The sequence below is a fragment of the Atractosteus spatula genome, chromosome 2, assembly GCF_055471065.1.
Source record: "Atractosteus spatula isolate fAtrSpa1 chromosome 2, fAtrSpa1.hap1, whole genome shotgun sequence".
Taxonomy (NCBI): Eukaryota; Metazoa; Chordata; class Actinopteri; order Semionotiformes; family Lepisosteidae; genus Atractosteus; species Atractosteus spatula.
Window position 1 is genome coordinate 63,045,245 of NC_142707.1, and position 16,274 is coordinate 63,061,518.

At 34.8% G+C, this 16,274-nt stretch overlaps 1 protein-coding gene across 1 annotated transcript in view; it reads left to right on the forward strand.

The window, feature by feature from the left end:
• The window catches only part of dlgap2a (DLG associated protein 2a), an 87,008-nt gene that overhangs the window by 17,565 nt on the left and 53,169 nt on the right, over positions 1–16,274 (forward strand). The window contains exons 3-4 of the mRNA XM_088936432.1: positions 5,009–5,159; positions 13,397–13,616. Of these exons, the coding sequence (XP_088792558.1) occupies positions 5,009–5,159; positions 13,397–13,616 (371 nt within the window). The remainder of the gene's footprint in view (positions 1–5,008; positions 5,160–13,396; positions 13,617–16,274) is intronic.

Genomic DNA, 16,274 nt, shown 5'->3' on the forward strand with positions numbered 1-16,274 from the left:
CAACTACTGTATCAGCACATACTGTACAGTAGAAAGCTGTTTTAGAAAACCATACTTGTACTTTACAGTGAAATCATAAGGTCAAAGTGAGTTCATAAACAAAAAAAATCTTGATAGACTTTTTTTGAAAAACTATATTAAAATTTTAGAACATTTGTATGGAAACCTGATAGCACCATGTAGAAAAATATTATGTTTAAATGGGATACTGTAACATTGCATGTAAATCACTTCATTAACAATATCGCTTAATATATTAATATATTGCAATATGCAATACAGTACATGCAATAATATTGTGCAATGCAAAGTACCATTTTCATTAACAAAAGAAGAATATCGTTACAGCCCTCTTTGTGCAAATTAATTAGTATGAAGCAGTGTGTGTGCAGTCTTTTGTATACTGTACATGAAGTACAACACTTTGTCATTGAGTATTCCTGGGTTTAATGCATGTCATTTTCACCATTTTCTGTGAAAAGAAGAAAAGACATGACCTTGAATCTGGAATTACACAGCAACTATGAAATGTGTCGTATGAAGGGAGAAGATCATTTCTATGTTGGCTTGCACAGACATTAAATGAGAATATGAGAATGCAAAAGAAAACCAAACACAATTCCAGGACAGCACACAAGTTGCTACCATAGCCAACACAGTACTGCATTTATGTAGAGAGTCCTGCTGGTGGTGATTTGTTAGCAGCAGTATCTCGTAATAATAAAATGTTAAACACAATATATTTTATCCATGCTTCTAATAGACTTCTGTATATTTTAAAAAAGTAGCTGGAGCATGGTTTCAGCCTTTTACATTCATTTTGTACCATTGCCATTACATTGTTTGGTTTTTAAAACATTTGTTGTGCATAAATACAACAATACCAATATCGATACTGTTCCTATCAGTTGTATTCAAAATTTTAACTTTTTACCAGTTTTACCTGGTTTTAAAATTATTTCCACCTCAATGCACAAGTATAAACCACTAAGTAATGTTTTATTCTTTTTTAAATGGTGTTGTGCTTTTAAAAAAATCTATTAACACATGAGTTCACACTTATTTGGCCATTTGAGATCGTTAGGACTAATTTATTTCATTTCACAGCCTCACTGGAATGTATTTTTGATAACGAATACAATTTGTGGTCATGAAACGTCTGCAGTGGATTTAACACTTTTTGATTTTTTATTTCTTGTCACAATTCTCTATTTCTGAAAGAAAATATTTGATGTCAAGGCAATTACAGGAAATACAAATCTTTTAAAAGGTACAGTAATCATGCTTTTATTTGCATTGTGAAAAGATTTCAGGATTCATTTGGTTCCTTACTATTCTTGTTTTTTATATGAATCAAGCTGCAAAGAAAATGTTTAGATCTGTATCCCTTTCTCCCTTTCAACAATTTAGGGATGTTTGATCCAAGAGTTTAATGAAGGCATGCTTATCATTGCCTGTGCTGCCTAATTCGTATTTGTTTTGATTGTTATTTAACTGCACAAATGTGTCAGCAATGAAGAGGATAAAAGTCAAAGAGCTGCAGAATTTTAGAAAATTAAGCCATTAGTTGCCTCAAAACGTTTGATATGCAAAGGTCAGGTTTTATTCATTAGGGAAAACAGGCATTCTTAATATACATTGTGCTTCCAGTATCCCAAAGGCAAATGGTTTATTGGTTAGATGTTGAAAGTTTATTTAAGGAGTGAATATTCCAGAGGTTCTGTATGGCCAATTATTACGCAACTCCTTTACTGTACACCAGGTGAAAAGAAGGACCTTGATATTTCATTCAATTTGTTAGTAACATAGTCAAAAGGCACATAATAAAATTTCAATTTACTGCAGTACCTACTGAGGAGAACCAATGACCAAATTAAGAGGAAAAACTATTAATATAAATTATTAATTATTAGACTGTGTCATAGGAACGTTATCCATAGACATCTTGAAGAGCATCAGGCAGGCATCCATCACCAAAACTATCTTGAGGGCTCATTTCTATTGCAAAACTGGTTAAATAAACTGGTAAACATAAAGTTCAGTCCCACTGTTACTCTCATCTAAAATTCAACCAAAAGTATCATTCTGGAATGGGAAAGGTTTGAGCTTGAAATATTTTAGAACCCTTGCAATATATACAGTAGATTGTTGAAGATGTTCTTCCTAGTTGCAGCTTATTATTCAGAGGAATGGCCTAAAAGTGAACATTCAAAATCAAATGCATTTACTAGCAGAAAACTATATTTCATTTTTTAGAAAGCTTTTGATCTCAGAGGATTACAAAGTTATCAACATCTAACAAGGGACTCTCCTCATCCACTGGTACCAGCAGTCCAACTACATAGCAGATCAGGTGTGAGAAATTCACAAATTTAATTCAATGAGAAGTTTAGATTCTCATTGAATTCCTTTAGAATTCTCCAGATTCCTTTAGAATGGACTAGAATTGTTATCCAATTTCCTAAAGCATGTGCACCCATTACGTTGCACACAGTGGTCTCAAGAAATAGACACAGAGGCCCAGCTGTGTCACACAAATAATATTGATAAACAAATCCCTAGTTCTGAACTCCACCTCAATTTTAAGCTCTATACAGTATATCCTATCTGCCCTCTCTATAAGTAGCAAGACAGTTAAGAAAGAGCAGACATTGACAGTCACTGGAAGCCTTTGCTTCCTGGTAATTGGTTGGCACCCAACTAATTGTGTTCCACTAATTGGTTGGGTGACTGAGGACAGTCATTTCTACTGTCATTCCACCTGCACTGTCTTCTGAGGAATGTAGTTCTGACCAAAACTGTCATGGTGTTCCCATCTACTTCTGCTCGGATGTTGTTTGGATAGACTCAATACATTTAAAATGCACTCTATATAAAAACTGTGTTTAGAAATATTAATATTACAGTAGGTCAGTACATCATTTTTGCACTTTGTCTCAATGTCAGTTTGTTCTTTTTATGGAGTTTATCTTCTATTTTAACGAACCACAGCTTTATAATCTATTGGCTTTATTTTAATAAATCAATCATTGTAAATCAAATTTTTTGAAGATTAAAAATGACTTGTCTGTATTGTTATATGGCAAGATAATTCACGGCACATTTCAGGGAGAATATCTGCGTTTGTTTGATTCCTTCGGCTCTTACAGTTTGCATGAAAAAAACATCTAAAAAGAAGACTGTGAGTGCCAATGTTTTCAGTGAAGCTGCTCAACTAGATTATATTGTTTAGCTAGAGATATTCCATAATACAGTCAGGGAGGCCTTTTACTGTATCTGTAGTACATGAAGTAAACGAAAATATAAACCTAACATACTTTTCCACAAGGAAGGTTCTTAGAAAAGAAGCACTTGAAGCAGTTTAATTTTCCTACACGTGTCATCAAGATGGACTTTCCTCTGTGTTTTGTGAAATCGTTGTTATTGCTCAAATTGCATTTGACTACTTACTGTTCCTCTGTGAAATTGTTTTTGTTCATGTAACTTCAGTCAGTAAATGTGTTACTAAAAATGCACACTTGGGACTGATTTCCATATTTTCCATGAGATTTGTATCCCAAGCATGCCTTGGAGCATTATTCATCTGCAAGTTGTATGAGGTGTTGAACAGTTGAAAACACAATCGTGATTGTGTACTCTCCAGAGGATTCCAGAGGATGCATGTTTGTTTCAGAGATTGAATGAGCTTTTCAGGGTGGTTTTCTTCTCTCATAGTTGTATTAATGCAGTTATGCTTGTGAGTAAATATTACTTTAATGGGTGCTTAACCTTGTTCATGTCATTGAAGAGAAACCCTCATTACAGAACTCTTGCTTTATCAGAAGGATACACATATTATTAACCTTCTTGTCTGTAGGCCCAAAGAAGAGAGCTCTCGTCTCTGAACTTAGTCATTTGCATTATTCCTGAACACATCGCAGTTTGTGGTTTATAAAAGCTAGACGGATGTTGCTACAGCTTGTTCTTCTAAGACTTTTTTTTTGTAAACAGATAAAATGCTTTACCAAAGATCTGGGTCCAATATGAATTTATAATGGTTTTTAGTATATTAAAAAAGTATTTGATTAAATACAGGTTTCCTGAGCAATATGGGTGACTATAAAAAAAATCTACTTTACTTCCTGTTGGAATTCTGTGGTGACTTGATCAGTAGAACTCTGTTGTGCTTTTGATAAATCTTGATTGTTTAGGGCAAATTTTGTGTTTAATGATTTCATTATCTGAAGAAAAAACAATTTAAACCTACAGTGCTTCCCAGAATAGCTTTTTTTAAGATATTTCTCTTCAATTTCCTATGATACTGTATGTTTAGATTTGAAGTAAAATTAAGTTCCCTTTTACTTTTTTTCTTGTTTTTACTGTATTTTTATGCATCACCATGATTCAAAACATTTATTTTCCTTGAAAAGTTCCTCTCAGAATACTCTCCCATTGCAGGGTGATAATTTCTGTGCAATCACTATAATTATGCTTCCTTCCTTGGAGTCATGGTTACTCATTTGCTGTACACTCTACCTTGGACATTCTCTCAACCATTTTCAAAAGAAAAACATGTTTTGTCCGTTGTTAAATGAACCACCAGCAATTGTTTATGGTGTTTCATTGCCTAATTTTGGGAAATTGCATCATCTGAGAAATTCTGGATGTACATCTTGGTCAATGGGATCACTCTGGGGAGGAACATGTTTTTGGGCCTAGAGGATTGTACTGTACACGACTTTATATTCTCACAGCTTTCTACTGTTTGTCTCATGTACTGCATACAGTGTTTCTATAACTGACTTAACAAAAACATAAAAATTAAGGATGAAATAAACATTTCCTTCCTATGAAGTTTTGAAATTTTGTTATTTCTGTCCTTTGCTGATAACATGCTTCTTTTGGTTACCTGTACAAACACTTTAAGTCAGCAATTGCTGATCTCCCCCCCAGGAATTCAGACTGAATTGAAAACAATGGCATCATATGGAAAACTGCACTCATTCTTCTTTCTTCTTTCCTCATTTAGTCAGAGCTACCACTTGCAAGCTGCAAGAGACATGCATCCCAGTGTCAGCCTGGATCCGACAGCCAACTATAACTCCCCCAAGTTTCGTTCCAGGAATCAGAGCTACATGAGAGCAGTCAGCACCCTCAGTCAGGCAAGCTGTGTTAGTCAGGTGAGTTCAATCTCCATAAATCACAACAAATCAGAGGATTTGAGCCAAGAGCCGGGAGAAGACCAACTGTTTAACAGAAGATCGCAGCGTGTTCCAGTGGGCCGCTGTGCTTTGACATTTTCAGATGAGAGCCACATTATGGGGAAATATGTCTACTCTGCGCTGGGGTTTGAGCTTTCTTAAGGTTAGTGATAAATGTGATTCACAAAAAAAATAAGCGTGGTTAAAACTGTTCCTAGACATTGATGGGGTTGGCATGCAAAAACAACAGAATACTGTATGTTTCCTATTGCATTTGGTTAAATTCTTCAAATGTCCCAGCTGGTGTTTCACACTAATAGCTGCTCATTGGTGGTTTTGTATTTATTTGGCAACAAGAAGAAATAGTCTATTACCTTGATAACACAGCCCATGTTTCCTGACCCTGACACGGTTTCGTGTAGTAGCACACATCCTTGTCCCAAACTTTGAAGAGACAATTAAATATAACAAGATTGTGATCACTGACCACACAGGATTTTTTTCTCACTGTGAAATTGTATGCAGTTGAGGAAACAGATCCAATAAATGTGAATACATTTAATGTCCTTACATTGCATGTCTTGGAGTCTAACTGTGATTCTATCTAAATATGACAGAATACCAAGGACCAAAAATACCCATTTTTGAGAACTCTTGTGGGCAACCTTCATTACTCCTCAATAAACAATGAGTGAGCTATTTTTCACCTCACCTTTCTGTGCACATTGTAACTCCTTTTCAGACTCGCAATATATACTAAACATTTCTGAACCTTACTTATATTTTGTAAGGTAATGGGAAACATGGAGCTACTTTTTATTTTTTAGGGTTTTTAGTTTCTGCTCAGACTTCAAAATTAATCGGGGGGGGGTTACATTATGCTGTGTTTATTTTCAGTCCCTGATATGAAATTACTGTATTTATAGATTCACCTGTTGTTAGTCTTTTGAAGAAACAATGAAATCAAAAGAAACAAAGTAATAGATGGATAATTACTCCAGAAAATTGGGTTTCTGCTTTATGGTCGGATAATAAAATTCAAGTCTACATGAATGGTGAAAGGGGTGTTGATTCCTTAATTCGTCCAAAAAATTGAAATATCATGTTTAAGTTTCCCATATTTCTGCACTTCAGATGTATGAAAAGCGTTTTAAAGATGCAGTACCCTTCAGTACCTTGTGACATGATCAGGCAAGTAGTGAGTTTTCCTTTGAAAGCGCAATTTCGCTCTTGTTTTTCTTGTAGATACAGTAGCACATTATAACTTCATCGGTACTTAGACATCATTATTGATATTATTTTAAGCCAACTATATATTTTCCTTGTAAATTTCCAGGGGAACCTCCAGTCTTTGAGATGTACGAGGCCTTCTGTTTTCATCCCAATTAAACTATAAAGAACCTAATCAAAACATTTGCTTTTTTTAATTGGATCACTTCAACTCTTTACAGGGGATGATTTAAAGAGGCTAAAACTGCAGGCCTCATGGTCAAGATTTTTCGGCTTATAATATAAAATAATCTGATGAATGGAATGAGTATTGGTTGTAAACTCCAAGTGACCACATACTGTAACATCATGAGTGAGGACACCCGTTGTCTTCAAAAGAAAGATGGCATTGGATGTTTTTAATTGAAGACCTGGATGAGTAAATGCACCATTATGCACTTTCAAGGGAAACTCAAGTTTTTTCAAGTTTGGCTTTAGTTTTGAGTTTTGTTTTAATGGCTTATCTGCAGTGGGATTTTGCTGCCGATGCCCACTGGTTACGTTGGCATGCATGCTGTCACAGCTCTATGTTTGCAAACATACTGTACACAGAATACGGAACAAGGTATATACAATGTATATACATTACATAACAAATATTAAGATTGCGGCTTCATTTTTTAAAATTTGTCACCAGGCAACCAAGAAAGGACCACCTTTGTAAAGTTTCTTTTTTACACAAGAAATGAAATTTTAAAAAAAAATACATTTTGTCAAGAATACAAATAAGTGTTTTTATTGCCTTTTTTGTATATTTGAAAATCTATATAAATGCATATACATAAAATGTTCCTTACTCTATTCCAGGCTAAAATGATGTTCATTGTATGATGGGCTTGATGAGCTACAGATCTTGTACATCACTTGTGTGAGCTGGCCACAGGGAGGCGCCAATCTTAACTGTAGACCTACCACAAGATCCACATTCCAGGAATCCGCAAGGGCCTATTTCGCGTTACTGTACTGTATGTACAGTATCTTGTCACACCTCAGCTGCCCATTGTGAGCAGCAGCTTACTGAGGCCCAGCAGATTCCTGTGGTAATATTATGCTTCCAGGTCACAAGAGAAAAGAGAATATGGACAGTAGACACACTTGGTTACTGTCAGTTTCTCTGAAGGGTGGTTCTTGGTAGTGCTGATAAGCTTGAATTGTACTGTCCTTTTGAAACAATATTATACATGTCATACTGTTTTATAAGAAAAACAGGCAGAAATGATTTTTTTGTTCTCAAGGCTTTTACCCTGTCAATGGAATTTATACCTATGAGCTCTACAGTGTTTCTAACAATATATGTGAATTCTGTTGTCTTCCAGAAATCTTTAATTCACAGTTAAGATTTATGAATAAAATTTCCAGGCTGTATTTCAATAATGTAAACCTCTCTGAAATACAAATAGTTCATAATATACCACAGTTAAGAGTGCATAAATCACACTTGAGAAAGAAATGAGACATCTTATACGTGGAGAATTCATCTCTCTTTCAAAAACAAAGTTTAAACTGGATTACTGTTTCTAACAGAGAAGGCAAAATTGAAAAAAATATCAAATAGTAGATTTCTACAGCTCTTATACCATCTTTTATGTTCATAGTAGCTTTTATGTTTCAAGTAATGAAAGATACCATATAAAGAATGATTACATAATTAAAATAATTCATTTATTTTGGCATTAGGTGCTATCGTGGTGCTTACGACTCAAAGGCAAACGTTTCTGTAAATTGAAATTATAGTGACAGACTGAGCGTTCAACTATTCAGCCTTAACTGTCATTATTTTTAACAATAATGTAATTAGAATATTGAACATAAAAAATAGGTAAATTACTGACTGAAGTAAATGGCTTGCAGCATAGGTACTACTTGTCTATGATTAATTTTCTCAAAAGCCGTGTGTCAAATTAATTGCTCCTTTAGGCCTGTAAATATGTTGTTCAACAACTACTATATGCTTTGCATCTAAATTGCATGTAGTAAAACTCAAAACAGGGCATAGCAAGGGAAAAACAGTGGGACACACTGAACCCAGCTCTTTAATATTGCTTTGTATTTTATATGTTTCAACTTTCAACAGTTAAGATATGAGAGTATTTTCAGCATATCTGTCATCTCTCTAACGCATACTGCAAAGAAAAAATACGAATTGGTTATTTAGTTAAATAAATAAATGTCGCTAAAAAGATTAACTTTCAAACATAGGATGAGCATGGTAATTCTCAAGGCCTTTTGCTTAAGTACCTTTTTTGTCTTCATATTTCTGAAGACAGATGTACAGTATAAAAAAGTTAAAATCTGATCATCAGACTAGACATACTGTACAGTACTGTATTGTGAATACTAAAAAGGGATTTCTTTTCACATACATGTAAATTATTTTGTGTTTCACATACAGCACATGTAAATTATTACACACACTTTCGACAATATAAGGTATAAAAATGGAGTAGTGGAAATAAATATGTAATAGAGCTTTCATATTTTTTCCCATTGAATATAATACATGAAAATATGTAGCACAAATAATTAAGTAGTGACCTAATTTTCTCATTGGATTATTCTAACACTTTCAAATGTAACCCACTCAATGTAATTAACATTTTACCATTATGTTAAACAATACATCTGATAATCCCAAAATTTATACTGAAACACTTTAGAAACACAACATCTTCTTTCACTTATCATGACCATAAATGCAGTTATACTAAGTTAGCATCTTTATGTTTAGTATTCTGCAATTTCCCTCACGGGATCAATAAAGTATCTATCTATCATTAGTGGATGTGCCATTCTTGTAGAAAAGGTTAGAATCCATGCATTTTTTCCCTCTTCATGTTACTCCCTAAATTAGTAAAAGCAAAATGTGACAACATGTGTATGGCAGAAACTTTGTGCTCATGAATTTACAGATGCAAAAGTAATGTCTACAATTACTGTACATAGGGGACACAGATTCGGTTCTTATCAAACCTTGATAACATTGATGTTGTAGCTCTGTCAAAGAGAGAGTGAGCATACCCTGGGAATTTTACTGGCACAAATGACACTAAGATAAGATCAATTTATTGGCCATATACAATTTCTTGTATTAGGAATTTGTCTTTTTCGCATACACCGACTTGCTCTCCATGAGACACACAGACAGGGAGAGAAGCTGGGGGTCAGAGCGCCGGGTCAGCCATTTATACAGTACGGCGCCCCTGGAGCAGCTGGGGTTAAGGGCCTTGCTTAGGGTTCCAACGGAGTTCCGGCCGGGGTTCCGGACGATCCTTAGCCACAGAGCCACCACACCGTAAAGGCAAAATGGCAGAAATTGTGTGTCATTAATTTACACATGCAAAAGTAATGTCTACAAATACGTAGGGGATGCAAATTAAGTTCTTATCAAACTTTGATAACATTGATAGTATCACAGTGTCACCAATGACACTCTTTGGTGTTGTTAGATGATTCAATAGCCCACTCATTCAACTAGAATACACATCAGGAGATTGCCAACAGTAAGGTTGCTCCTATGATCAACCAAGTGTAACTGAGGGCTTACAGTATGTCCACACAGGAACAACTATAGTATATCTCTTGATACAACCGGACATAGTGGGAGACATAAGAAGTCATAATCATGGTTCATAGCATGAGTAAGACACTGCATATATTGTTAGCATCACTTGTCCTAAATTTATATTTACATGTCAGCATAAACAATAATCCCCTGGATGTACTGTATGTACATGTAGTGATTTCTGGTGCTTCAGTATCACTACTGGAAATGACAGACATAATGATTTTCAAACAAACCACAAACTGTTCACTAACATTATGGAAAAGGAGAAGCATTAATTTGGTAGAAGGAGCAAAATAGTGTGTGAGGCCATAATCATTGGAGGTGTCCTGTTGCCTTTGAAGCATAATACACTGAATGGCATTATGGTGACCTATTCTTACCGCAATGCCGATTCCAAAGTTATCACTTTTTCACCCAAGATTACAGTTGTTTCCACAATAAAGTGTTTATTCAAGATTTTCTACTTCAATCTGGGATTAATTTCTCAGACTTGTATCACTGCATTTTAAGTCAATTCAAGCTTTATTATTCCCTACAGAAAATATTGTTTTGTTAAGTCCAACACAACAGTACAATAAATATAATTAAAACCACCAAAATCAAGAAAGAGTTCAGGACAAACAATATCACAGGAAACAAAAAATAATTTTACATTATTAAAAACCGAAATTGCGGAGGAGAGAAATGACTTCTTAAGTCCATTTTCATTACACCTTGGGGCACAAAATCATCTTCCACATGGCAGGAGTGCAGATTCACAGTGAAGGGAATCCTGAATCCAGAATCATGTAAGTCTGCCCTATGTTTGTAGAGTGCATTTAAGCTGATCTAAAAACATTTAACCCAATAAGTCTGCTGCTTTTTTTAACTATGTTTATCAATCGATTACAATTTGTTTTACTTATCTTTCCAAACCATCAAACAAAGACAGTAGGTTAAGACAATTTCAATAAACGATTTTAGAAAAATGTTAAAATACTTTGGTCCACATTAAAGAAGCTAAGCCTACTTAGAAAAAAAATGTCTCTGTTGGATTGTTTTTATAAATGACCATGCTACATTTGTTGCATCTTAATTTTTTAATTTATGAACAGTCCCAATTCTTGTAATCATTGACAACCTCTGCAGTCTGGACAATTATAATGGGTTGGAGGGGACTATATTTTTCCTAAAATCAATGAAGAGCTCTTTTCTTTTGAAAACATCTACAGTAATTTCAAAGAGAACTTATTGCATCATTCAATAAAATCATTTAGATCAGGCCCGTTCAAGTATCCAGGGTTCTTACATTAGATGATAAGGGCCATGTTGTCAGCACACTTAATAAGATGTGTATCAGTGTGTTTGCTCTTACAATAAGTTTACAAAATATACAATCAAAGGGAGAAGACACAGCCCTGTGGTGATCCAACAGAAGTGCAATGTACTGTACATCAAAATAACCATTTCCCCAATTTGACCTATTGAGACGTGCTCATTAAGAAATTCAAATACCCATAACCAACCAATCAATCAATCTGAAATCCTTTGTGATTTCTGAGATCTTCTGTGCCAGTAGGAGGCCCAAAAAAAGTTATGTACCTGGAGATTAATAAAAATAGACACGCCAACATCAAGAAGTGGTAAATAACACTGGAGGAACATCTCTGTGCTCTGTGAGCAAGAAGTCTGACTGTCTTATGCCACGTTTGCGTGCTAATCGTTCAGTTAATAGCTGTCACACCTGGTTATTGTTTAAATACACTGGGGTGCCCGATTGCCCCATACAGTAGCACACATGACTTTCAAACTTGCTTCTCAAGACATTTTTCACAAATGATGAAATGGTGTCCTAGGATAGAGCAAGCCCAATCATCTCAGATCTGGGGTTTGTATTTCTAAAGTGTTTGGTTATATTTTTAAATTTCTGTTTATTATTATTATATAGAATTATATATAACAGTAGAAGGAGAAGTCAAAAACTTTACAAATATACTTTATGTTTGCCTTACTTAAAAAATAAGAGTAGAAAATACATCTTACATAATAAAAAAGGTCATTTCCATGCCACAGACAAAGTGTAAATGGTTAATTTATGCTTTACAGATAAGCAATACTCATTGGCGATCAGGAGATCAAGATGGATTGTACGTGCAGTATAATACATTCTTTATTTTTGGGTAATTCCAATCATACATTTGATTAGATTACAACAAAAGCATAATTTGTGTAAAACCCACTGATTCCAAGTGACCATAAGTATTAGGGCACTTTCAAATTAAGTAAATTTCAGAGTATAAAAGTCAGTATTTGGTTGCATCTATCTGTCTGGTCACCAAAGTCTTTGTGTCATCATTTGAGATGCTTAGCCAGACCTTTGCTGCAGCCACTTTTGAGACCTTGCCTGTTCTTGTCATGTTTTGACTTTTTTTCTTCAGAATCTAAAATGCATGTTCAATTGGATTTAAATCTTGTTTAATGTGCTTAATTGACACTCTTTTGGAATAATGATAACAGTAAGCACTAATAATGCAAAATGAAACAGAATGAGAAGAAAATTTCATAGTTAGAGCTTGTTTTTCTGTTACACATTATTACACTGTATTTTTTTTATATAGTTTCATTGTCCAGATGAAGAGAAATAGCTTATAACAATATTTTACTTTAGACCTTTGTTGTTGCTAAACGTACTGTATGTGGTTTCTGTCACTGAATTTTAAAAAAGTCATTATACGTACTGTATATCAGATACAAGAATTAAAGCTGCAAAGAAGGTACCAAAACTATATATACGTCATTTAATGTAATCATTAAGTTAACATTTATCTAATTTATTTAGTGTCTGAGTTAGTGACTAATATCCTACTGTACACTTACTACTGTATAAATTGCATACAACACATTGAGTGAACTGGTGACTTTTCAGTGATTTACAGTGCAGAAGACTCAAGAATAAAACAAGAGTTCTCTGTATTATCATTTTTATTGATGTGTCACTTGAGTCCTCTTTATTCTGTCTGAAATCAACCATTTACTCAACAGTACATACATTGTATATACCACATTCAGGTTCACATTTAACCTGAATTAACATTTGAGATGAATTCAATTACAAGTTTATAGCTTCTTTTTAAATGCTTGTTTTTGTTTTGTTTTGTTCTGTCTGTCCCCTTTTGCTTTTTACATAAATTCTTCCAAAAAAATCAAGAATGGGATAGTGCATCTTAAAACAGTTGAAGTTTTAAATTATTTCTTTAAAAAAAAAGTATTCTTCTGAAGTTGAAAAATTGGGACATTTCGCTAACACTCCTTCATATTTACTGTACAAAGGGGAAGAATGAAAGTCAGAAAGAGAAAGGAAGAGGAAAAATTAAGGACTGCTATTCCTGTTTTTGTCTCTCAGGTGAGTGAGACTGAGATCAATGGCCAGTTTGAATCAGTTTGCGAGTCCGTTTTTAGTGAAGTAGAATCCCAGGCTATGGATGCCTTGGACCTGCCTGGCTGTTTCCGCACTCGAAGCCACAGTTACCTGCGTGCTATTCAGGCTGGTTATTCCCAAGATGACGACTGCATTCCTTCAATGACATCTTCCACAGTCACCTCAACTATCAGATCCACAACAGGTAACAGTATGCTTAAAAGAGAAGGTTTAGAATACATACATTCATACATAACATACATATTTACATACAGTGGATACCTTGCTTGACAGACTCAAGAGTGAATGTTAAACTGTTTTTTTTTTCGTTTGCTTTGTTTGGCTATTGTTGTAATTTTGTTTTTGTTTTGTTTTTTTTTTGTTGTTGTTGTTTTTTGGCCTCTGTATTTGAAAGTACAATTTTAAGGTGCTTGCAAAGTTTGCACGAAACGATGCATCTGTCCCTCCGGGTGCACTATAAGGCTCACGGTGAGAGCAGAGGAGTACGTTGTGGGCTCACATTAAGGCAGCATAACGATTAACGACTGTGTTCACACTACTGACACATCACACGGCATGTGTAATGAGAAATGAGTGCTGTTTTGAGCATGTAAAAACATCAGTTTAATTGAGCATAATTCAAGAAATTGGGAAAAACCCAAAGCGAAGTAAAGATAGGGTTTGAGCAGGGGGAGGGAAGAATATAATTGACAGCAGGCTAAAGGTGTAGCTTTCACAGGGCCCTGCAACGGCTGACATTAGCAATGTCCTGGTAAAAGAGAAGTCCTGACGGCTTTGCCAGTATTTGGTTTGTCAAACAGACAAACTTCTCTAACTGATTTTGACTTGTAAGCCTACAGCATTCAGGACTGGGAATAACAAAAATGTAATCATTATACGGTAAGTTACCAGACTTTGGAAAATTTAGAGGCTGGTTGCACAAAGTAACTTAAGTACTTCAGTAAGATTATAATGTTCTTCTTTGTTCATTTTCTTAGAAATAAAATGTGTTGTTCTGAGAATTTTCTTAGGTGATCCTTGAGAAATAATCAGTAAATACACTTTCATCTGTCAAAGTGTTGCACAAAACCTATTAGGAAATACATTTCCCTTATTGTAAAGGTTGCTTTAACAGAGCTATTTCTTCTTCAGATGTGCTGGGGCTAAAATATCCATAGTGATTAATTACATGACAGTTAAAGAATTTAATAAGAACATACCACTAGTATCATAGGTACAGTATATGAATGACATAATAATGAGGCCTAAACTTTTTGCTAAGTAAAAGTTTATGACAAAATATTTGGCATAGAAGAATGTTCACCAGCTTACATGTTGTACACAGTAAGAACCCAATTTTGAATTTAGCCATACAGTAATGTTCACTTTCAAAATAGCTCAATATGGATTTCTGTTTATTTAGTTGTTTTGCTGTATGGTTACTACTATATGATTTTAATATACAGGTGTATGCATTTCCCAAAAGTCATGAACATAGAAGATTTTATGCCTCTTCTTTCGTTAGATCTGAAAACCATGCTACTTGGGCAAACTGACTGCAAGCAATGTATGGCAAATACCAATTTGATTAAATGTAAGAAAATGATTCAAAATGTTAACATGATTTTGCTTTCTTCCGGGAAACACTTTCCTAGGTTTTGTGCCACACAACTCAAATCATGCAGAAGGAAAACCAAATGGTTTATACAGTATGTCGGTATGCAAGGTGCTTTGTGCAAGTGGCCTATGTCCCTCTAAAATGAATTGTGTAGTTTATTTGGTGTATGCCTCCAAGAGTAAAGCTATGAACCCTATTGAAATAATGCTGTAAAATGCAGTAGATAAAATTAATAAATCTTGGAATTAATTGATGTTATCACATAGGTCAGTCCCAGAGAACCCAGTCTCTATTTTAATGTGTTTTGTTTCTGTTTGGAGTTCTATATTATTTTGCTTTATTTTTTTAATTGGGTGTACCCAATTTGATCACCTTTATTTAAACCCAAGGACAGATGATAAAGGAGTGTCCTCCAATCCCACTGTCTTGCTAGCTGCTTCTTTCCACCCAATGGGCTCTGTTCTCAAATCTGTAAATTAGGAGAATTGGTTGTGCTCCTTAAAGTCAAATTTTTCTAGAAAGGACCTGGATTATTCTCACTGCAGCATTTAAAGGTTTTCTTGATTTGTAAAGTTTCACCAGACTCCTGTCCGTTTCCACTACATTCTACAAAATGCCTCTGAAATCCCTGAATAAAATAAATGGCTTTGGACTACTATATCATTTCTGACTTCTGAGGGTTTTTTTTTCTCTTGCTCAGAAGCACTATGAACTCGCTGCGTTTCTCACCCCAAGAATGCAACAAACAGAGTAAAGACACTGCCACACTCTAAACACAGGGCAAACGCTAACTGATTTGGTGAAACAGTTGAATTGGCTATCCTTTGTAAATACACAAGGCATTTAAAAAAATAACAAAAATTTGGAAGTCAAAACTACCTCGGTCACTTCTGTAGGAAAAATATTTCATTTAGAAATATGCATACAGAGCCGATTTTACGCTGTCCTAAAACAAAAGCTGAAAAGCTTCTCTATAATAAGACAAGGTCAGCAGAGGACAGGGGGAGGTATCCCACCACACCCCTTGAATACAGAAGAACAACTTGTCTTCTCCTCCTTTGACGGGCGATCTCTTGAAGGATTACCAGGGGAACAGCTGGAGACATCTTTGGTGCCTTTGACAGGTATTTTAATCTCAACACGCATATATACTCATATATATGTATAAATATACACTGCCTTCTCAATTAAATAGACACTTTTCAATTAACTCAAGTTTATCCTGCAAGTTGCAGAGCACAGACA